At 38.4% G+C, this 24370-nt stretch overlaps 1 protein-coding gene across 6 annotated transcripts in view; it reads right to left on the minus strand.

The window, feature by feature from the left end:
* The window catches only part of CEP85L (centrosomal protein 85 like), a 132802-nt gene that overhangs the window by 54066 nt on the left and 54366 nt on the right, over window positions 1–24370 (minus strand). For 5 of the 6 annotated variants that reach the window (XM_038133927.1, XM_038133926.1, XM_038133928.1 and 2 more), the window contains one exon: window positions 6925–7691. In XM_038133927.1, coding sequence (XP_037989855.1) covers window positions 6925–7691 — 767 coding nt within the window. Of the gene's footprint in view, window positions 1–6924; window positions 7692–20131; window positions 24359–24370 lie in introns of those variants that run through there. The other variant, XM_038133933.1, reaches the window with a different exon arrangement.

Raw genomic sequence — 24370 nt, forward strand, 5'->3', positions numbered from 1 at the left:
GCCTCAGTAAGCGGGTTTACCACTTATGCACAGGTCAAGTGAGCAGTGTGGGAGCCCTCCAGCCGTATTTGACAGACCACTTGTTACTTGCCAGTGCAATCATCAGTCCATAGCCTGTCCTCACTTCTAGGCATGCAGCAAAAACAGGCATGCAGCAAAAACTTCTTAGAGGACCTTCTTTTGTGGCTCTTTACAGAGTGATGTACTTTTCCCACAGGATCCTGGGAAGAAGAGTGACCAACAAGAGCACACCTCTGTGGATTTTCCAAAAGGTAGAGCTAAAAACATGAGAAGGGCTGGGAAAGGAGGGGACCAGAAGCAGATTTGCATACATTACATTGGAGCCAAACAACTTTCTCTTAGCATCTCACTTTCCCAAGCGAAACACAGTAATTCAACCACAGGAACCACCAAGCGTGCACCAAAAATATATATTGTACAATAAGTTTATTGCCATAGATATGCATATTAACACATGTGCAAAAGAGGCAGATGTTGTATGGATGGGGGAAGAAGCCCCAGCTCCAGCTTCCTACTGCCAACAGCAAATCCCTGATTCAGCACATATACTGCTGAGTGCTGAGTGTATTACAGAGCTGATCTATTCATGTTTACACACAGAACGTCCATATGATCACCACTGTTATTCAGTTATCTGCAGGAGACTCATCTTAACTGGATCTACGAACAGACTTTTCACAGGAAATGGCAGTACACCCAGCAAACCCGAAAGCTTAAGGAAGTCCTGCCATTAGTAAATACCCACATTCCACTCTATGCTACCTGCTCCAAAGTTTACAGAGCATTAGTGTGCTGGTTTTATCTGGAATAAAGTTAATTTTCTTCATAGTATAGAAGTTAGAATGGATTGGTATAAGTACAAAGAGTAGCTATGACGAAGGAAATTGCCTCTGCCCCAGCCAAACCAGCACAATGGCCTAGAGCAGCACAGATAGTTAAAACAAAAGTTTTTTTCTTACCTGCTCTGAAATATGTGCAATAACCATTTGAAATGGCTTCTGCAAACTATATTCCCATAGTTTTTTGAAGTTGAAAGTTATAGCATTATGAATTCCAATCTGTTTGCATTTAAAGCAGAAAAGGTTGCACAGCTACATCACAACAAGCAACTACTTATTTTTAGAATCTTGAAATATTCTGCTTTAAAGAAAATTCTGTAAATTTATATACCAGAGATAGATGTGGTAATGGTTACATAGTTTTGTATTAGCAGAATTCCTGTTGATGCTTTACATGGATGGTTCAAAGCACATCAAAACCACCGTAACAAACAGGAAACCCACTCTAACCCAAAGCAGAATAAGAACAGTTTTCCCAACAAAATGGTTATTCACTGCTTGGGACTACCCAAAGTTTATTGTCTATATGACCTTCTCTATATTCAGAAGTTTCTCTATCTTAGGGAAACCACTGTGACACCAGTTGGCCCTGATAAAACAATTAAATCACATATTCCTTTTTAATAAATTGAGGAAGACAAGCCTACTGCCACCAATGAGCATGTATTTCCAGATCAAAAATTACATACCAAGGAAGTCTGTGAGAAACTTTGCCATCAGAGCATGGAGAAACAATCCCCAGACACAATCCCAGTAGCCTCCTCTCAGCCAGCAATGAACACAGCAGAATCCTCAACAGATGCTGAAATATGCTGCTGAAACTGAAACATGCATTTTCCAGAGATGACATATAAAGCTGGCAAAGTTATTATCTAACCAATGCCAAGGCTTTTTTTGCAATCAAGCACCGTCCAAGTTTGGTTTCCGACCATTTGCCAGCACTCCAGACTGAACCTACAAGCACCTTATAATGAATGGAATCCCATTTCCTGGGCTACCAACTTCACCAGCAAAAGGAAGAGACCATAAAAACTTAGTTATGGCTCACAGTAAAGGGGAGTTCACTCTGCTAGCTGAAAGTGATAATCCCTCATGTTAAAAAAATTTCTATTCCTGAAAAGTATGGTTTCATCAAAATATGATATAGGAAAAATATTGATACTAATAATTTTAATTTTCTGATCTGAAAGGATTGTAAAAAAACCCCTAGCTTTGAGTTGACATTTAAGAATAAAATTCTATGTGGCAACAATGTTATCTGAAGAATGCTATGACTTTTCTTTCAATTAAAGTTTTACAGCTTTGTTTACCAATTTTTAGATAGGCATGCAGTTTACTTTCTTCCTTTTCTGCTTTGCAACGAAAATTGTTCTAATAACTCTAAACTTCTCACTGCATTAAAACTTAATTTTCAGCAATTTTTATATACATGGTATGATCAATCTAGTGTTTTCCTCATTAAAAAAAAAACACTAAACCGAGTACATTAAAGGGAAAAGATGCACTTAAGTAATTTCCCCTATTATCTCTGCAATATTCTGACACAATTTAGCACACCATGCAGAAATTATACAGATGCTCTGCACACTGGAATGAAGATATTCATACTGCAATACTTGCAACACCTTACAAAGTTTATATGTAGATATGCAACCTTCTGAAGCTTTCCTTCTTATTATATGATCTCCAACAATTTTAAAGGCATGCTTTCATTTTAAATCTAATTTTTGGACCAGCACACAGCATGTACCTAAATGCATTTAGATAACAGGATATATAATAGGATCAGACTTTAAGAAATGCCATTGCTTGAAAACATAAAGCCTTTTAATTTAGATTTTATGGCCTCCAAGTTCAGTAAATGGAAAGTGTTGTGTATTATAAGCATTTTTTTTTCTTAATACAGTCCTTATCACACATTTCCTTATTCAAAGGAAAGCTGTATATTGAAAACAAACAATTAAGTGTATGGTGAAATATAAATTCTGCACAGAAACTGTTTTCATTAAAACAATATTTCTTTGTTTCAGTACATAAACTGAACTCCATATACTGAAGAACTTTTAAAATCTGTTCCTAGAAAATGCGTAGGAGAATGTTTATTTTCAAAAAGCATACATTAAACAACTCACATTAGCTAAGGAAATGAATTTTCAGATGCAACTCCATGATGTTACACAATAACCAAAGACCAGATTCTCCTTGGAGATTTATTTCTGAATGTACAAACACCACACCCACAGCTGAAGGATGCACCTTCTCTATGAGGCATTCTGTTGTTCCACAGCACATTTTCTGCAGTTGCAAACCTGACCACAACCTGAAGGACAATCACAATGCAGCTGTAGGTCTTCTACCCAACACTCTGAGCTTCCCTTACAATGCACAGGAAATTTTATTTTACAATGGTTTACAATTGGAATGGAAAAGCCACATGACAGGCATTATAATTTCAGGAGCAAAGTATAAGAAAAACCACTGAGTTCAGTCAACTTCACACTACTAAGGAAGCAGAGAATCTTAAGCTTGAAAGTAATTAACCTTGGAACAGCTTTTGAGGGGTGTTATATTATACTTTCCATCAGTCTTTAGAGTAAACAAATAGAAAACTTCTCTGATTTTACAAAAATTAACTTTGAATTAGCATTTTTTATGGTCAACTGTCTATACTAGTCTGTGAGGACATAAAAACTTTTTCGTAGTGTGTCTTATTAAGTCCAACAGCTGTTCCGGAACTCAGTCCTCAAAATCAACTCAGAAAATTGCTGCTGTCTATTCTTCATTAGTGATAGGCTGGAAGAAGGGGAGGCTACAGAGTTCAGCTATCTTAAAGATGCGCAAAACTGCGCTGGATTAACAGTTAGAAACAAAGTTGGTTGTATTCCCTGTTCATGGCAATAGTAGTTTTAAAGAAAAATAATGACAAACTGATTTTTTTCAGTCCTAGAAAAACCACTACATTTCCATCAGGATATATATGTATTAAAAGCAAAAAAAAGCAAAAGTAATCCTCAAAGGAATTACTAAATAATTTAAAAAATTACGTAGAGCTGTGGGTTTTGCCCTTTTTATAAATCATCAGCTTCCTCTTATACCTTCTACTCCATCTCTTAGATACATTCCACTTGGGACTGCAGTTTTCTTGGTTTCTCCGAAATAATAAAATACCAGTTCCCAGGTACACATGATCTCTAAAAAAAGACCACAGCAGACTGATGCTGAGGTTTCTTTAAAAAACAGGTGTCAAGACAGGAAGAATCATTCTTGTTTCTTCATTGCTTCTGGCATCTTTCCTCCTTACAGGTGTAACCTCTGTCAGAAGGACAGGAGGGCAGGGGATGCCTCTAAGAGCCCCAAGGTTCACTGCTCTTGCACACGCTTTAACCTTCACCGGGTCCTACTTCACAACCACATCTCACTTGAGGACATAGAACAGATCCCATTTCAAGGCCCAGCAATATGACTCCAGATCATGCCAATGGAAGTGCTTGCTAAGGGCGTAAGGAATTTCCTCCACAGAGATGTAGAAGCTACAGGCAAAAAAAAAAACCCAAACGAAAGAAAAACCAACAAAACCCCAAAAAACCAACCAAACAAAAAACAAAAACAAAACCCCCCAAAAAAACCAACCCAAAAAAATCCCCAAAACAAAAACAAACCCCACAAAACAAAACAAAACAAAACAATCCAGTTTTGGGCAAAATGTCAAATCTCAAAAGCCTGGAAAGGTGCAGCACTGCTTTTGAATCTAAGTCAATGATAAATAATGCTTGTGTTCCCCCTGCTGGCTCTGTCCTCCAAACACAGCTCAGTAGCAATGCCTGCATGGATGAAAGCTTTTGAGTAACTGTAATAACACATACAGGGCTTCATCTGTTTCAAACACTTAACTTTGCCTTCATACTGTATTTAAACATGATCAGAGGGAGAAAGCACTTCTGAGACCTGAAGGCCAAAAGGTGGGAGTTCTTTTGATCTAAACAAAAATAAATTTCTAAAACACCCATCCTAAACAAAGTGCCTTTAAAGGCACATGTAAGATGATGAAGAGACCTATGCCTAAATGAAGTAAATAAGTAAAACTTGTGTAACACCACCTGGAGTACTGCATACAGGTCTGGTATCCCCAGCATAAAAAAGAATGTGGAACTGTTGGAGCAAGTCCAAAGCAGGCCACAAAACTGGTAAGAGGACTGGAGCATTTCCCCTAAGAAAACAGGCTGAGGAAGATGGGGCTGTTCAGCCTGGAGAAGAAGGTTGACTGGAAACCTCATAGCAACCATCCAGTATCTGCAGGGGGCCTACTGGAGTTCCTTCACAGGAGCTGTAGTGATAGGATATGGAGTAATGGGTACAAACTGAAAAAGGGGAAATTCAAGGCTGAATATTAGGAAGAAATTTGTTACTGTGAGGGTGGTGAGACACAGAAACAGCTTGCTGGGGAAAGTTGTGGATGCCCCAACCCTGGCAGTGTCCAAGGCCAGGCTGGATAAGGCTTTGAGCGACCGGGTCCAGTGGGAGGTGTCCCATGGCAGAGGGGGTTGGCACTAGATGATCTTTAAGGTCCCTTCCAATCCTTAATTCTATCATTCTTTATATTTAAATCCAGGAAGAGAACCACCAGGCACAGTAACCTGATCACAAATCTCACAGACAGCACCACTGCTGTCTGCAGCGAGCTACCCATCTCAGGTGTTTGGGGAGACCAAGCTCCCTCATGGTACCCTGCTGCTGCTTCCCAAGCCCTTCGTGTCCTCCTCACTCAGTAGGCGCCAGCTGCCCAGAGTCCAGCTGGCAGTGCCCTGGACCCAGCCTCATCACTGAGCCCATCTCTGTCACCTCGGTTCTGAGAGGACCCCATCAGCCTCTGCTCCCTACCTGGGGAATTTATCAGCATCAAAATCTTTGAAGTGCTTAGAGAAAAATTATTTTCTGCAGCAATAAAGGGTGGCTAGCTGTAATAACGTCAGGTTTTTAGACAAACCCTTGGAGATTACTATTAGTTAGGCCATGTTAATTGGCTTAAATTTTCTTCAGTTAAAAAAGAAAAAAAACCCAACAAAAAACAACTCCATAAAAACATAACAAAAACTCAAAACACCACAAAAAACTAAAACCAGACCACCATTAAGAGCAGAACTGGATGTTAAGAATCTCTAAACTTGTCATACTTTCAATCAATATACAACAGAAGGAACAACAAAACTTGAGCACAACTCTTTGTAAATTACTTTGTGTACTTCAGGCTGAAGAAAACAGTAAATCTGAACATATGGCTCGTTTATCTCTGCTGAGACAATATCCTAATCTAACCCTAGAATTCCTTTCAGAGGAATTTATATATTGTAAACTGGGATTTTTTTGTCAAGCTACGCCAAACTTACTACACAGGTAAACATGAAAATGTAGATTTTAAATATTGCCTTCCTTCACAAACTCCCCATTAGGTGAAGAGCTGGAAACAAAGACTGTGAATTGCAATGCTAGAAACGTCTGCCTATCTCTTAAAACTATTTGCTTGATAATCCCAATATAAAAATATTTAAAGTATGATGCATCAACCACACATACTACCCTATTTAAATAAACCAGATTTGTTGACTACTGTTAGTTGATTTTTATTAGTTAAAAAATAAGCAGTAATGTCAAACTGAATTCTGTTTTTAAGTGCTAGGCCTAAGGAGATTGAATATTCATTCACCCTTGCACTATAAAAAAGTAATTCTTATTTTGCTGAACGCATAAATGCAGCCTCCTTGTAATCCCTTCCAGATCCCTTCACATTTCTCCCACTATATAGTTACTCTAAAACTACTAAAAAGGCAACTTGGTGAACCTCTTCCTGTGCCCAGCTTCACATGAAGAACGTTAGTCCCATTTGGACAGGCACAATGAATCAGAGTAAACTGTAAGCAGACAGCAGAAACAAAAGAAAACCCAACAAACAACTAATATTGAGAAACAAGCAGCAACAGCCTCCTGTTTCATTAAAAGCTGCCTGTTATTCCTCAGGTATAACACAGGATGCCACATGATGGCAGCAAACACCAAGCTCTGGCCTTACCTGCACAGGCTGGTCACCTGCTATTCTAAAGTCTTCAAGCTGCTGCATGTGCCATGCAGGCACACCATAGGGCTCCTCAGCAGGCCTGCAGTCCAGGGGATTTGCCCGCAGCTGCTCCTTGAGCCACATCTGAGTCCTCACTGCCGGCTGTATGGGAGCTCCGCTCACAGCCTGCTGTCCCAGTGTCGCATATCTCTGGCCGAAAGCGTCACAGCCGCCTGTCGCAGGTTTGCTTTCAGGTAAGGCACTGTAGGTCAAGTCTAAGGCATGTCTCCTACTTGGGGAATCTGAAACAAAGTCGTCTTTGCTGCACGTTTCAAATTTGTATTTGCAGTCTAGTAGAGAAGATCGTTTTTTCCCCATTTCTTTGTCTTCAATTTTTAGCAACTCCATGCTATCATGCAAACAACTTGGCCCATTTGTTCTTAATTGAGGTGGCACAGCTTTGTCCATACCAGCCCTGTATTCCACCGAATGGCTACTTCCATCTTGGCTGAAATTATTTGGTGAGCTGAGTTTAGACAAGGAGGACCATTTTCTTACAGGTCTTGCATCTTTCATGTCAAGAGAATTGTCCAGGGCTCCCTGATTTCTGCCTCCTCCTGACCGTACAAAGCTTGTACTCCATTTTGAGCCATCAGACTTGAAAGCTTCCCTGTGTTTGGAAAGTGAAGAGCTGGCACTAGACAGCATCACATGGGCAGTGGGAATAGAAACCAGTGATCGGCTGGGCTTAAATGACGATGTACCACTTGAAGTTGAATGATCTGTGAAGAAAAATTTATCACATAAATAAGTGCACCCAGAGCTCATTAACATTAGTTCAGATAAGACAAAATATCAAATTCAAGGTGAAATGCAAAAATAGAAGGAAAGAGGTTTCTTGACAAAATAGGGCCTTCTAGATCATTCTAAACCATGAGACTAGAAACTAATTAACGTGTGAGATTTTCAAGTTTACTTTGCCCAGGTGTCATGATAACAAAAAGAAAAGCGCACTAAGCATTGGCAACAGAAGCTTCAGATAGAATTCTCAGCCTGTGAGCCAAAGAAACCATTGCCAGCTTTAGGGTGGCAGGATGGATTTCTCCCCCACCCCACATATACTAAGGAGCTTCTATACCATGAACAGTGGAGGTGTTCAGGAGCCCCAAGACTGGTTCTTCTTCCATCAACCCTCTGCTCATTTTTTGAAGGCAGAACAATTCAATAAATGCACTTAGTAAAATGGCAATGCTGTAGATAAGCCAGTTTAATAATGGTCACTTGGACAGAGTTATTCATCCATTCCGGATCTCACAAATTTCCAAGTATGGTTCCTGTGCTCTGTTTGGCTGGGAAAGAGTTAATTTCCTCCACAGTACTCAGTATGGAGCTATGTTTTTAATTTGTTCTGGAGACTCTGTTGGTGATACAGGGATATTTTAGTGCCTGCTGGGCAGTCCTTACTACCAGTCAAGGCCTTTCTGGCTTCTCACCCCACCTGCGAGGAGACTGGTGGTGCACAAGGAGCTGGGAGGGGATGCAGCTGGAAGAGCTGACCACAACTGACCCAATGGATATTCTGTATCCTACGGCACCATGCTCAGCAACAAAACTGGGGGGAAGGCTGGTTTCGGGGGCTGCTGCTGAGGCAACAATTGGTGGTGACCAATTGTTTTCATTTGCTACATTCTTTCTCCTTACTTTTCTTACAATATTTTTCTTCAGGAAAAGACTCTCAGGGACAGCAGGGATGGAAATGCACAGAAGAAAGAAAGGCATCTCCTCTTGTACAGGTAACTCCTTAGCTTGAGGCTGCTGGCTTTGCAACATTCAAGAAAACTAACCTTTGTATTAAACCTTACTCAGAAGCTGAATCTGACACAGCACAAAGTCAGTCCAGCAAAGGCAGCAGTCCCAGGCCTTTTTATATCCAAAGAAAATAAGAGTGTATTAGGATTCAAAAAGAATTGACCTATGGTTTAGGCTATGCAGATTTCTAGGAGTAGAAATGTTACATTTGCAAGAGAAAGGTAAAAGAAATCCTGTATACATGTATCTGTAAAACATTAAATAGTAAAAAAATAGATAATAGTATTTAATATATAATTTCCATCTAAAATACCGACTTAACGTTACCCATACATGGGTTTAAAACTGAAATTAAAACCAACAATAATTAGAAATACATTGTCTCCTTCATGTATTAGATTACAGACTTATTAATATGAGGTAGATTTTTATTTTTCCTTCTTCTAAATTTAATTTAAAAATAGTTAAATTTGAGTTAGGATTTAAACTTCTTCACTTCCAATACTAAACTCTTCAAGCAGATCTGAACTTGGAATGCCACTTATATCCAAGTACAGCTGATGGATGTCTTCAATAATTTGTCTCTAAGAGAAACACAGTAATTTTGGCTTCAAGTTGTCCTAATTAGTCTTCCCATTAACGCTCACTGAAACATATGAGAAAATTCACACTTCTTTTTTAGAGCATATTGCTCAAGTCTGCCTTGCCTGGAGGCTCAGCTGGAAAGAGAACCAGTCTGACTTTGGAAACATCTCGCAACACAAAACACAGGAAATTTGTAGATTTCATTCATTTCATAGGAGAGAATACAGAAAGCATCATGAAACTTAAGAGACATTATTTCTTCTGTCGACACAGGAATAAGCTCCATCTGGCCAAATCCTGTCAAAGACAACTTTATCCAAGCAGCAGGTTCTTCCCTTCCATACAGGCGGGGGTACGCATATGCCAGTTCAGAACTGAAAGTGCTCTCTCCTTGGGATTACTTGGGGTTTACTTCACTGATCTGGTATTTATTTGAAGATTACAAACACTCTCAAGCATGGCTTGTGTGTCTCCAGAGTCTTTCAAAGCTTAAAACTGCTCTCTTTAATGAAAGCCAAAAGAGACATGGGAATAAAAAAGTAGCTAGATGCTACGGGTTTTCCTTTCAGCAGAGATAAGATTATATATGACAATTTTTTCTTTTCAATTATCCTAATAACTTTTTCTGGGGCCCACCACAAAACTCCCAGGAGTACTTTTCTAATAGGCATGACATTTTAGTACCTGATCCAGTACTTCCAAAGCCACATAAATAAGAGAATTGAAAGCTATTTTAAAAACACATTACAAGATTTCTACCATATAATAAGAGCAGATGGAATAAAAGAATGAAGAACATTTCGTATGGCTTTCTTACCATCTTGTGTTACACTTCTGAAATATTTAATTACTGCTTATCTGGCACAGAAAATGATGTAACAGAACTAATTCTGGTCTTAATAAAAAACTAATTACAAAGAGAGAGCACAGCAGGTACTTTCTTCTGAAAGAGGGGTAGAAGAAAGAAACACTTCAATATAAAGTTAATGAACACCTTCTACTCATTTGCATTTTCCTGTGCTATGCTTTTTAAATTACTGAAAGAAAAACCTCTGAAGTAATTTCTCACGCCAGACACACCACCCTCATGCAGCTACTTAAAGTCCTTATCTGTTGCCCAAAAGTCAGTCAAAACACATGACTCAGAAAAGGTTCACTATAATCCTCAACAACTTCTTAGGCTGCAAAATGATACCAGTGTTATGAGAACTCCCATATAAGGTGCACCTCTGACAAATTCTTCACTATTTCAGATACTATCAAACAATAGCAGAGTAATCAGCTAATAGTTACCCAATATTAATAAAAATCAAAATGTATTTGATACATGTGTTTATAGGATGCATGCGTATCTAATGCTGCTGAAAAGCAGTGAACCTTCCTTGTTCGAAGGACTTTGAAATTTGATATTTTATCCAGGGTATAATTAGAATGCCTTGATCATGGAGAAAAACAACAGTATTAAAAGCAGCTGACCTTCTCTTCCTGTCCTTCCTTCCCACCCACCTCCCCAAAACACTGACATAGTTTACCCCAATCCAGGAAAATAAATGGAACTATTCTTACTAACTGAGCAGAAGATAAACAGGGTAAGTCAAGCCTCCATTATACAAACTGAAGGTCTTGAATCTGGCTGTGGTTTAGTGAACAAAAGCTCTGACACTCATTACAGGACCTCAGTTTCTCTGAACTGTTCTTTAGCTCTTAACTGCATGGACCCCAGAAACAGGCCACAAACAATTCCAGCATCCAGCACAGGACTGAAGGAGCCATAGGTCTTCCATCTACCATGCAAGCATGTGGGTGCTTCCCATAAATCTCCAGAACAGCTGTTTTCAACAACAGAAGTGTCTTACTCTTCTGGGAGTTGGTTGAAAGACAAAGACATTGGGATGATGCGCCACTACAGAAGTATTGATGCTACAGGTGTGTTCCTCCCTGCCTACCTACTCACAAACTGGACAGGCCTTAATGCAACAGAGATAATCAGATGAGCCAAATGAGACATTTCAAAGTGGCCAGGCAGGAGGCCAGTTCTTGTAAAAAGTCCTATGCAGACTGACTCATCATCCTCTGGAAGAACAAGCATGCCTTTCCAGGGTGCAGCAGCACTCACAGGAATGGTTTGGGCTTGGATGGTTTGTTGGGTTGTTTGTTTTTTGGTTTGGTTTTTTTTGTACTGTCTAGAATTCTTCATCATTCTTTTTACAGGCCTTTTCATATTACTTCATGTTTACTATGTCAAAATACGAGGTGAATGAAGGAAGGAATCTCTGCAAAGAACTCTCTTCTAAAGAATAAATAAGAACATGCATCACAGAAAGCTGGGGCAGAAAAGCAGGGAACTAACTGTTCGGACATTTAACAAGTTTTGTACGAGAAAGAATTCCTAAACATTATTTTTTTACAGAGTTCTGTGTTTGAACAGCAAGGAACTAATATAAAAGAATAACTAACAAAAAACTTACTAGAGGAAAAACATAATACTAACTAAAGTTAATTTTAAATAGTATTAAACGCTAAAATCCTTACTGCCAGTAAAACGTCTATGCCTTCAAAGTAGAAACAGTCATGTGGTGTTTAGAAGCAAGTCCAATTAATGTCAATTGGAAAAAAGAAGGAAGTTCACTGCCTTCCACCATCACCATCACTGTACTGCCAGTATCCATCAGTATTCTTTTACATAAGATGTGGGTTGCAAACTCCAAGTCAGTTCTAGTTTGTTTCACATTAATTGTATGGGATTTTCTGTAATCTACTGTGTTGCACACCAAAGGAATGCAAGTTGTACCTAAAAACTTGCTAGTTTTAAAGGTGAAGGAATTTAAAGCTATGTAATTCACAAATAATTTGAACAGTACAATGCTGAATAATATGAATGTGAACTTAGAAGGTTGAAGTTGAGATGGGATTTTCAAAAACTGAAGCAATTTTGTTGCTTTTAGGACTTTGTTTCAGATGAAATACTGGTAAAGCTACTGTCCCTCAGCAATGTTATTAGAGAGAGAAGAAAGAAGTAGTAAATTGTAGGACAGCCTCGCAGGCCTCCTACAATGTACATATATCAAAAATACTACAAGGCAATTTTAAAGGATTTTTAGTAAGTAGAGCAGAAAGCCATGCTGGAAAGAGTAAAGGATGGCATCCACACTTATACAAGGAAAGAACTGCAGAGGTAACACTGAGTTCCAGCAAATGACAAACAGCTTCTTAGACATCCTTACAAACAAAGGGAATGCTATGTACATACGATCATACTTGAATAGAAACTTGCTTAATATATCACATCTAATTTATTAAGACCATTTGGTGTCCATCTTCCTCTTCATCCTCTCCTACGGTTAATGAATTTGCTTTTCCCCCACTTGCGACTTCTCATTCTTTTCCACACCCTTCAGGCAAACACACCTTCTCCCTTGTTTGACAGAGAGGTGATAGGGTAGCAACAATCATTCTCAGAGTAAGTAATGAGGACAACACTCTCAATTTGCAAACAATACGAAAAAGGGGGAGTGAGAAACAAGTATGTTCTAAAATTTATTAAAGCTTAACAAAGAAACTGTCACAGAACAAGAGAAAATCATACCTCCTTACTGAGCAAATGAAAAATATTTACTCTATGAAAATAACTTGTATCTCCCTATTTTTGCATTATTCACATCCTGTTTTCAGCTTACCATGTAACAGGTTACCTTGTTTCACTCAAATTTACCTGAAAACACAGTATTTTCCCTAGCACACAGTACTAACAAGGAATGTGCCTTACAGGAGCTACTACTTTGTATTAAGCTGTAGTATTTCTGGTACTGAAATACTCTTTCACAAATCCACTCTTTGATCAAGTCTCATTAGAGCACAGCCAACACTCACCAGCTTTGATTTATTTAAAGAGTGTTGTCCCACGCTTGAGAGGTCATCCCTGTACCTTCAGATCAGGTTCCCGGGATACCTTCTGAGATAGCAGACCTGGCAAAAACCTCATTTGCAAAGTTCTTAAGATTCTAGCAGCAAGAACACACAACTAAGTTACACAGTGGGCCACACCTTCATATGATCTCACCTTAGCACTACAGATCAATCTCTGCATTCCACATCCCATTTCAAGAGCCGAAGCTCTTAATTCCATCACTTAACTTAGATGACAAAAGGCAATCTGAGCATCTTCCCAGAAAATTGCACAGGGGTGATCAAAACAAAATCAGTACCAAAATGAAGCACACAGAGATATAACATTTGCTTTTCTGATCCTACATGATCAGTTAAAAAAACCCTACATAGGAGACAAGCTCTGTAGAAAGTGTTAGTTTACTCCTATGTGCCACTGCAGTCAGATTGAGGTCAAAGTTCTCAGTACTAACTGACATTAAAATACATTTAGTAGAATGACCTGTCATCCAAAACACTCCTCATTAAAAGTTAATAAACATTCCCCTGACTTACACAGCTGGTTTGGGTTTCGATTTTTTTTTTTTTTTTGAGCAAGAAAATACTGGGTAAAATGGTCCACATTCTGCTTTAAAATAAACTTCTTAAAACTAGCTGCTTGGCAGTACCAATTATAAGACTCAAATAATAAAATTTCACATGTGTTTCAACAAATGAAGCTGAACAAAAACTTTTAACAACAGTTTGTGTTTTGGGAAGGTTGACTTCAGGGAGACTGTACCAAGGCAGCACAACAGTTTTTGATAGGGGAAAACAAATACAAACTCCACAAACAAACAGAAAAAGGCAAGTGCATGTGAGTGGTACAGTAAACCTGAGGTCTTGACACTCATTAGGTATATATATGCAGAGAGTAAAAAAGAAAACCCCTAAGCCCCCAACATACCAGATACACACCAAGTATATCTGTCCTGCCCAAGGGATCTAGCAGAGCTGGTATTTCAGGACACAAAAAAAAAAAAAAAAAGAGGACTGCCTATTAATATTTCTGTGAACTGCCAATTTACCCAGTAATATCTAGGCTAATAATACTCAGCTGGGGAATCCACAACTCCAAAAGAGAAGCATCTTTGAAAAAATTTAGTAACTTCTACTCTTGAGCCAGATCTGGGTCAACTCAGCTCACTTAAATGAAACCCAGATTCAGAAGATGATATAACAGGGGACTGTAAAGGAAAGTAGCAGTGTGTAGAGGTGAGATGCTGCCACTCCAAAATTAAATGAGGCATTGGTCTTGTGTGACAAGGGCAGCTCTGATGAACAGGTACACATTTCAAAAAGCAGCAGGAAATTTTTTTTCTACAGGAAAAGATTATTCAGCAGAGAAAAATAATTTACAGCAAAGTCAACCATTGCAAGATTCTATCCTTGTTTTCCCTACTCTATTCAATTATTCCAGATGCCAACGTTAGAGAATTAAAATGAATGTTAGATTCATTAAAAGAACAAGTGACAAATACAATACCATGGGATATTTAACTGAAGCAGAAAATATTTCACAGATTTTATCTGAGCAAGTAGTCTAAAGCAAACAGCAGGTAAGCCCAAGAGCAAATTTTACTCCATATCAGTTACTAAAAACAAGTTATTTATGACTGTTCTTGGTCCAAGTTTGCAATGGCCATCTGCTAAATTAATCTGTAAAGAGAAAGGCTAACCTAACTTATATAAAAAATCTCATTAGATGAGAAAGCTGAGCATGTTAAGACAGAAGGATGTCTTAAAAGAATGAACTTATTTTACCAGAGTACAATAAACCTTTTGATTTATGCACTTTGCCTCTTCAACTGAGGATATCACAAACCCAAATAGCAATTTCAAATATACTAGCAATTTCTAGAAATACAAGAGAATAAAGGATGCTCTGAACAACCATTTTCAAAAAGCTAAACTTTCCCAGCAGTAAGTGACACACACACAAAGAAACACCCCACCCTCAATGTGTTCTCTTGATGTGCCTCTCTACACTCAGCTTCAGCTTTGGGGCTATTTTGCTGCCATACATGTATAGCACCTGAGAGAGAGCTGTGCTACAGGATGTTCACAGGCCACTGTGTGAGCACATGAGAGTTACATGCAGCTGGGCACCACAAAATAGTAAAAAATATTATGCATACGATGTGGATGCTCTATGCAAAAGAGCACAAACCAAGCAAAATCTGAATCCCACAGCATCTATCTTCTCCAGCCATCTAAGAGCTATTTTTAAGAAACAGTTATATAACTAAGTAGAACAATTTTTAGATTAACGGGTTCTATTTTCACCCCCCCAGATAAGAGGATAAAGCAATATTCCAGAACAGCAGTCACGTAAACAGGCAACTTGATTTCGTTGAAACAGAAGCATGAGTGAAAACCTATACTGCCACAGGGAGTTTCTTTTGTAGTTAGTTGTCTCATTTTTTTAGAAGTCTAGTTCTTAACTTGCATTTGCCCTTTTATGAAGGCCATCTACAGCTTCCAATTCCATTTTCCAACAACAAGCACTTAACAGTGAAGACATGAAGAAATCAAATATCCCCCTAGGACCTTCTTTAAAAGTAATGGCTAAAGGGGAAAAAATACTGTGGATGCCACAATAGATCTGTTATCCTTCCTTTCTGTATCTGCAAGATATCCATGCCACAAATACCATCTACTTCAACAGCCATCAGATACCCCCTCTTCCTGGCCTTATTTTTTCATCCCCAGTTGGGGATGACTCAAAAAAACCTACAGTACCTTATCCCATCAGAACCCCTGCCCTCCAGAGGGGGATAATTCTAGGTATTTTTGTTCTCTCTAAGAGAACACCCATCACCAGGTACATATCTACCCCTTCCTATACCAAGACAGATGCAAGTTGTGCATTCTCAGTCTCCACAGGCAACATATTTGTATCATCCCAACTCTCAAACTTGGCTCTGGTACCATCTCCTCCAACAACATTCCCAGATTCGCTAGGCTGATACCTTTCAGCAGCAAAACTACCTCACCTAAGACGTGAAGGGCAAAGGATGTGCAAGTGAAGACAAGCTCACATGAGGAGAGTTAATAGACGCCCTCTAACACAAGGGACCAGAGCAAAACCTGAGGGCTCCCAGAGAGCACTATCATTCCAGAGAGTCAAAATCTGTGGCTGACCAAAGTATGTATCAACACCCCATATTTTCTTCATAACTACAGGTAGAAACAGAGCCCTCAATTCAAGGTCGAGTAACTTTAGCAGGTTAAATCCCACTTTCAAGGAGACTGGAGTTTCTGGCTATGTTTTTGACATAATTATCCACTAATGACAGTTTAATCCCTCTTTTTACTAAGACTTTGTATTGAAATAATTAAAACTTTATTAAACATTAAAATATTAAGAGTCAACTGGTACTTGTTATCCTCACCACAGAGCAGTGGATCTCTTGGTTCACAGCCCACCAGGAATAGCTCTAAACAGGACCAGCACCGTTCAGTTTTATGCCAGGCCACACAAGTAGAGAAGAGAGAACACACCTTCATTTTTTCTCCAAATCTCACCCTTCAGCTTCATTTCCTCCACGGATCTCTCTAAGCTGAGCTTTGCACAGTAGTCATCCTCCTAGTTTACCTCTGTGTTCTTACTCCAGGAGCCCCAGCCCAAACCCATAATCATAAAACAGAATCATTTAGGTTGGAAAAGACCTTCAAGATCATTAAGTCCAACTATTAACCCTGCAGTAGCAAGTCCCACACTAAAACCATGGCCTCAAGCACCATATCTACATGTTATCTTTTGAAAATCTCCAGGCATGGTGACTCAACCACTTCCCTGGGCAGCCTGTTCCAATATCTGACAGCCCTTTAACTGGTAAATCTTTCAAGTATCACAGAGACTTCTGTACAATTAGAACACTTGTACATTACTCAGAGGGAAAAAGAAATCCTTTAACAGGCAGAAGCAGGTGCTGTGAGCAGCCACAGCAGCGAGGCTGCCATGGGTCCATGAGGCAGGAGGATACTGCTTGCTGGCTCTCACTGCTTCACAGCAGGCCTGTCCCTGCCTGACTCCTTCCTCCTGCTGCAGACCAAGGTCAGCCCGGGTCGCCAAGCACAGCCAGCCCGCCCTGCTGCAGCACTGCTGCTGCTCTGCACCTCTTGGAAGCACTTCATGGGCCACAAGCAATTTACTTAATACACTTTGGGAATGACTGTATCAAGCAGTAATCCCTTCCAAGGGCCAGAAACCATCCCCAGCAACCCCAAAAGTTCAACAGGTGCTTTGAGAATAACTTAACTCACTGGGGAAGTCTCTCTCACTGATGCTGATTCCCAAACAGTAAAAGAGATGGTAATATGTTAAGAGTAGCTAATATTCAACTGGAGTAGGTCTCTTGCAGACCTAGCAGTCTACATAATTACTTACTAAGATTTGGAGAAAACCACAATAAGAAATTTGGGAAATTTAAATAAGAAATTGGTGTGTCACCACGACATTTTAATGAAAATCCTTTTGCAAGGATTTTCTTCTCCTGAGAAGCTGAAGAGCCTCAAGAAAGAAGTGTAAACAATAACTATCTGCTGCTGTGGAATTCAACAGGTGCATCGTTGATTGGTTCATATTAAGTGTTTCTACTTAATAACCAATCAAAGATGCAGCTGGTCTCGGACTCTCTGGGAGTCACAAGATTTTGTTATTCATTCCATTCTATTCTTATCTAGCCTTCTAATGATTCCTTTCTCTCTGTTCTTTTAATATAGTTTTAGTTTAGCATTTTTAATTTTTATAATAATATAATTAATCAACTTTCTAAAAAATGGAGTCAAGATTCTCATCTCTTCCCTCATCCAAAGACCCCTGCAAATCTCATAACATTGGTGGGAAAAAGAAAACAAAAAAAAGTTACTAAAAACCTGTAATGTAAAAACAGAAAGAAGTAAAATACAATGTTGCAGAAGTAGCTTTAGCACTCCATTTTCTAACCTTTATATTCCTAGCTCTGCTATTCTACCCTTCATTTACCATACACTAATCCCATCTTTCCTTAAAGTTTCTTAGACACATCAGGGCTTTGATAACAAATTAACAGCCTACTCCACATGTAGGTCACCATCTGGAACTCAGCTCAGGTCACAGAGGATTAACTTTAAATTGGATTGTAGCACAGCTCTATATCCTACAGAAGAAGTCACATCTTATACTTCAAAAATTAAGTATCATTATCTGTATTTTCCAAATGAAGAACAGGAGACAAACTCTTACAACAATTAGACTCATGTCACTTATAAACTTTACCTGCTTCCTCCCACTCTTTACACTGAGTAGTACTGGCTACCCTGACTACCTTTTTAAATTTCACAAATTCAAGCAAAACAAAGTAGCAATAAACTTAGGGCAAGGAAGTGTAAGATCCACCTGGAACTCCCAGCATTTTCTTATAGCAAGATTCCTATTACTAACAGAAACATTTCTTAAAGCAACAGTGGCAACAAGAAGATATGGAAGAGTTTCTGCATTCCATCCCACAAAACTGATTACAATATAATAAACAGATGTGGAAAACCCTTTGCTTTCGTGCACCATTTGGCTTTCACTGTTTTGACTCCAGCTTTTAACATTCTATTTTTCAGGCACACCTGTGGAGCCATGGTACTAAGACTACTAGTAACAGGAGAGTTGTTCCAATTCTAATACAGAATTTACCTACAGCAGAAAACAAAGGAGAGGGATTCACAGTTCTGTACTGCCCATAAACAACTATTCCTCCAGGACCCCCAACCTTCATATACCCTGAGGACTTAATTTTAGGTGTTTTTTGGAGGACAGTTTGAGCAAAAGTAAATGCTACAAAGGTGAAATTAAGAGCGTTAATTCTGAGGGTGTATTTAGAACCAAATCTCAGACTCTTTGGAGTATTTCTGTACTTTAAAAAACAAGCCTCCACCCCAGAAGGGAACTATTACTTCCTTATATGTTCATCCACAAAGAAGCCATGAAGTATCATTTTAAAGGCTGGAGGGAAAACAAACCCAAACTTCATGCATGCCTTAATTCTTAAGAGTGTGTTTTCACTGCAAGTAGTCTGTCTGTAACATAAAGACATTCTATACTATTAAAATGAATCTGTATGTCACATTTTTTAGAAGTATCCTGAAAATTAAAGGCTATTTGTACCCTTTGACAAGACTGGCTGAAAGACCTGATTTTAACTATAACCAATGCTTAAATAAACTGATAGTGAATCAGGAGAGAAACAAGTAATGACCAGTAGAGTCTTTTATCACAGCTTTTCCTACTGATGAGATTTAGCCTTGTGAATAATTTCTAAAATAAAATTTAAAAAAAATTAACAGCAGTTTAGAGTTTCCCCATTCTTTCACTGGCAATCAATTTTTAAAGTTGTTTTTTCCCCCACTTCCTATGCCAAAAGAGTTTAGTGCCCTGACATTACAACAACTTGGAAAATTTTATGATTAGCACACTAATTAAATGAAAGCAATAAATTCAACTAAATCATAAAAGCAAGAAAATATAAGTAATTAATTACGAAAAATGCTTTAACAGACTGTTTCTCATCCTGAAAGACCCGAAGTTCCTTTGCCAAACCGTATATGTCAGGCACCATTTGGTCCACTGAATTCATCCTCCCTGGAATGAAACACACTTGCTACAAATTATATCAGCAGTCCCAGATCAAACGACTTGATCTACTGTAGACAACAGAACTCTAACCCAACTAGAGTTTGCATATTTGAGATGATTTCTGTAGTCATTTAAGATAAAACATGCTAAAGCACTCAAAACAAAAAGAAGACACTATACACACACAGACATACACACACAAAAGAAGAAATCCTTCCTTGGTGCAGTTTGGGATTTCATCACCTTAATTTTAGAAATCAATCTGGCATCTCAATTCCCAACAGTGAGGTTTACCTAGCACCTGAATGGGGATGCTGGTTCACTGCCAACACGCCTCCCTGAGTACCCACAGACTCTCCAGCACTACTGAACGCAGCCCATCATGCTTAAACACAGCATATCACATGACATAAAACTGCAGCTATTTTAAGTGCTACTACCTGTACTGCTACCCAGTTTTAGACTTTATTTAAACAGAAGAGTGGTTCACTGTTTACAACAACTAACAAGCCTGAACACAATCAATCTGAATTACATTTTCCTTCAATGGGTTTAGTTTAGATCACTTCTCTCTGCTCCCCAGGAATACTTGAAGACAGAGTTTTCATGCCCTTTTTGTCTACTGTGATGTGCGCAATTAAAAGTAGAGAACAAGAGGTGGGAGAGCAGAAAATGTTTCAATTGCTGCCTTTGATAATGGAAAGAATTCAGTGTTTACAGATTTATTTCCAGTTGTTGGCTCATCCATTTGGATATTTATAGTACTTATCACTATGGCATCCAAGCACATTAGCAGTGCTCTGATCCCCACAAAGAAAACAAAATAAAACAAAACAGTTTCTTCTCCACTCTCCAGCCTGTTAAGAAACACCTCAGTTAAGGTGGGGAAGCATGACATGTTCCAGAAATTAGAGAATTCTTCTCAAAAGGTAGACTCAATGTCAGATCTTATTTTTTGATCGGAACAAGCAGGGATCCAAGTCTATCACAAAAGTTGGTGTGGTAGACCTGAGACCCGATCTCTGGCTCTCAAAGTCAGTTCCATAACCACTAGCTAAGAAAGTCTGAATTGCATACTCACAGAAAGCATTTAAATTAAAAAAAAATTCAATGAAATCTGTCTAATTATGTTAATAACTGAAGTCATCTTCCACCCCAGAGAAATGCAAGACAGTAATTTTGCGCAATGCGGTATCCACAGTGCTCATCAGTTACCCAATAGCACCAGTAAATCCCTAACATAGCAAACTGTAATGGCATTCTGCCCACTTCCCAGCTACCAGGATGAAATCTGAAACTCTGCAAAGGGTAGCAATTTTAGAAGCTACACACAGATCTTCACATCCCCGCTCAAGTGGTATAAGGTTATTGATGCACTTCAGCTTCAGAAGAGAGGTCAACACAAATGATTTTTGATAATCAAAACTACCAGGCTTAACCTTGCACAGAGTATTTTTATAACCACACACTGTTCCCTTTTGCATCTTGGGCTAACACTTATAGGCAAATTAGACACGATTACAATATTGAAATAATGAAGCAGCAGAAAGAACTGTATCAATAACTATTATATGAACACTGAATGCAAGAATGGCTTCTTAACAGAACCTCCAAATATCTTTATTTACCCTGTCTTTTTGTAATGCACTTTATTTTAAGATTTTCATTTATATCTTTAGTAATCATAAGCCAAAAGCATTAATGATGTTGGAAAAACAAGCATGGTAACTGTTATCTATATATACATGCAAACAAAAACTCTCATACAAAGCATATTAATAAATCTGTTTATATAAGCACATGTAATAAACTGATTTAACCAGCCTTACAAATCAGTAAGCCCCAGAAGATACCAGAATTAAAAAAAAAAAAAAAGAATTCATGCTTCTTCAAGTCTGGTATCAGACTTCTGAAATACAGAACTCCACCAAGCATATCCTGCTCCAAGTCCTACACTTCTCAACAGCTGGAATAACACCCACCCATGCAAGCGTCAGTGTTAATTAATGTTCTTTAACTTTTACAGTAAATTAAGGGTATACTGCTCTTATGGGAGTACTCCGTATGCCCAGAACCACACAAACATGAACTTTTGGCCATAAGTCACATGTTTTATTAATTCTACTAGACTATGCTACCTGCCAGAACTAACTAAAGTAAATACTCATATATAGTCATAATAAACCCACCTACTTTTGAATTCCCATTTCATCCCAAAACTTCAGAAGCATATAATTAAGAGATTCTGAATTTTTAACATTCCTCTCCTCCTCTCAAAATAATCCATTACAATTTTCATTAAGGACTAAATAAATGTTAATTTCCATTAAATAATTAAATTCCGCCCATGGGTAAACACAAAACCTTCAACTTTTGTTGTTCACTCATCATGTCTACATATAGACCACTTCTCTGTATTTCACAAGAGTCTGGTTACATCACTTATTGATATCATTCTTAACATGCAGAAAAACAATGCAACTATCCCAGATCTCACTTCACAAAGGAAAATAAGGAAAAAATTAGCAGGAAGAGAAGGAAGAAAGTACTACTGCACCATCTCATAGAGGTATTCCAAAAGCTGAAATACTACCGGTATAAATCATGGACTGTTCCTTTTTTTATTTACATAACACACTGCTCTTTTAAAGTGAAGACCTAAGTGTTACAAGAATGGAGCCATTTGGAGCAGCAGAAATTACAGATTTTAAAAGAGGAATTTGGCCAGAACAACCTTTTAGTACTTTACTTTTTTTTTATTGTCGTTGTGGGGTTTTTTTGTTGTTTTGATTTTTTGGTTTTGGTTCTTTTTTTGAGACTGTCACTAAGAAATAGAAAACCAACAAACTGGAGCAGTTGCTTACATAAAACTAACCCATATGAGCCTCCTGTACTGAAGTCCTCTGTCATAGCCTCCTCAGTGTCAACTAGTAAGACCATCTGAATACCCGCTCAAGGTGAGAAAGATTTCATGTAAAGGCCTGAACGTGGAAAGCATATCTATCCTGTGGCCTGCATGACGTCAGATTTGTTTTCCCCCTCTTCTTCCTGAACTCCACTAGGAGAGAGGAGATTGGGGAATAACGAGACCTGAAAAGGAATACCAAACCAGGGGATATTGACATGAATTGAGGAGAGAGAAAGCAACCTAAGATCCCCTTCAGACATGTCCCAGGGAGAGCACGCTTCCGTTTTACAGAAGCCATGACTCACTTCACCCAGAACCTTTCAGAAGCTGTATTAGACAACAGATACCCAAGCAACCACCACAAGAAATTGCACTTACTTTCACAGAATCAGAGAATGTCTTGGGCTGAAAGGGCATCAAAGATGATCGTATTCCAACCTCTCTGAGGTGTGTTTTCTTCACATGAGATTTTTTTTTATCGTGAGCATTTTTTCTCCTAGTCTAAATAGGGCATAACAGTAAAAAACAAGAATTCTGCACATCTTATTTGAATTCTCATTAGTCTAAAATTTTTTCAACTAAATTTCTTTTGTCTACAAAGATTTCTCTAACACATGAGAACACAACCCCATTATGGATGCCCTAGTGAATCCAATTCCCTTTCTATCACTCTGAACATATTTTTAGTTTCAGTTTTCTAGCTGAGCTAATTAGAATAAGAACCTTGCCATCACTCTCAACAGCAAAGTATGACTGCATGCAGATAGCTGATGCAATGAGAAAGAAAGAAGTACTTTTACCATATCACCCCTCTAAAGAAAAGCTTACTGCAGAAATACCTCTCACTCAGTTAAAAAAGTGTGTGTTTCTTTAGAATTTTTATGTAAGATAGAACAATAAACTATAATCCTGTTCTGAATCTCTAGGTACTCCTACAGATTAAAACTTACAAACAGGAAAACCGAAAACCTCCTGCCACTTCATACAATAAATGCCATTGTTTAAATCAACCAAGAAAGACAGTTCTATTTTTGAAAATACAAAAAAATATTTTTAGCCGTTGACAGGGATAGACTAATCCCTGATGGAAAAGAATGTGCCACTAAGAGTTTATGATAGTTATACAACTTAAGAAAAATGCAAATAATACAGTCTTCTGATTCATAGACCAACATCAAGATTAGAATCATCCTGTAGGCTTAAAAATAACAGCCCAAACACAGGGACACATTCAATGCAAGGTATATAGAAAATATATACATGTTTTTAAACTCTGGTTTATAGTCTTTAGACTTGCTAAAAACAACAGTAATATGAACTGGTACACAGTTTAGGCTATAAAAAAAAAAGAAAACAATAACAACCCACTCTCACACCTTCCCCTGCTCCTCAAAAAATACATAAATGTCAGAGAGTTAAATTAGTTAAATTTATTTGACATACTATTCCAGGTAGTAGCAGACAAAAATAAGGGCCAACAATAAAAAAACTATGGCTTAGTAGGTTCTGGTTGGACATCAGGGAAAAATTCTTCCCAAGGACATCTTATAGCACTGGGACAAGGTTATTCAAAGATTTTGAGGTACCTGGGAAGGTTTTCAAGAATTAGAAAGATAAAGTGAGGG

The sequence above is a fragment of the Motacilla alba genome, chromosome 3 (assembly GCF_015832195.1).
Source record: "Motacilla alba alba isolate MOTALB_02 chromosome 3, Motacilla_alba_V1.0_pri, whole genome shotgun sequence".
NCBI lineage: Eukaryota > Metazoa > Chordata > Aves > Passeriformes > Motacillidae > Motacilla > Motacilla alba.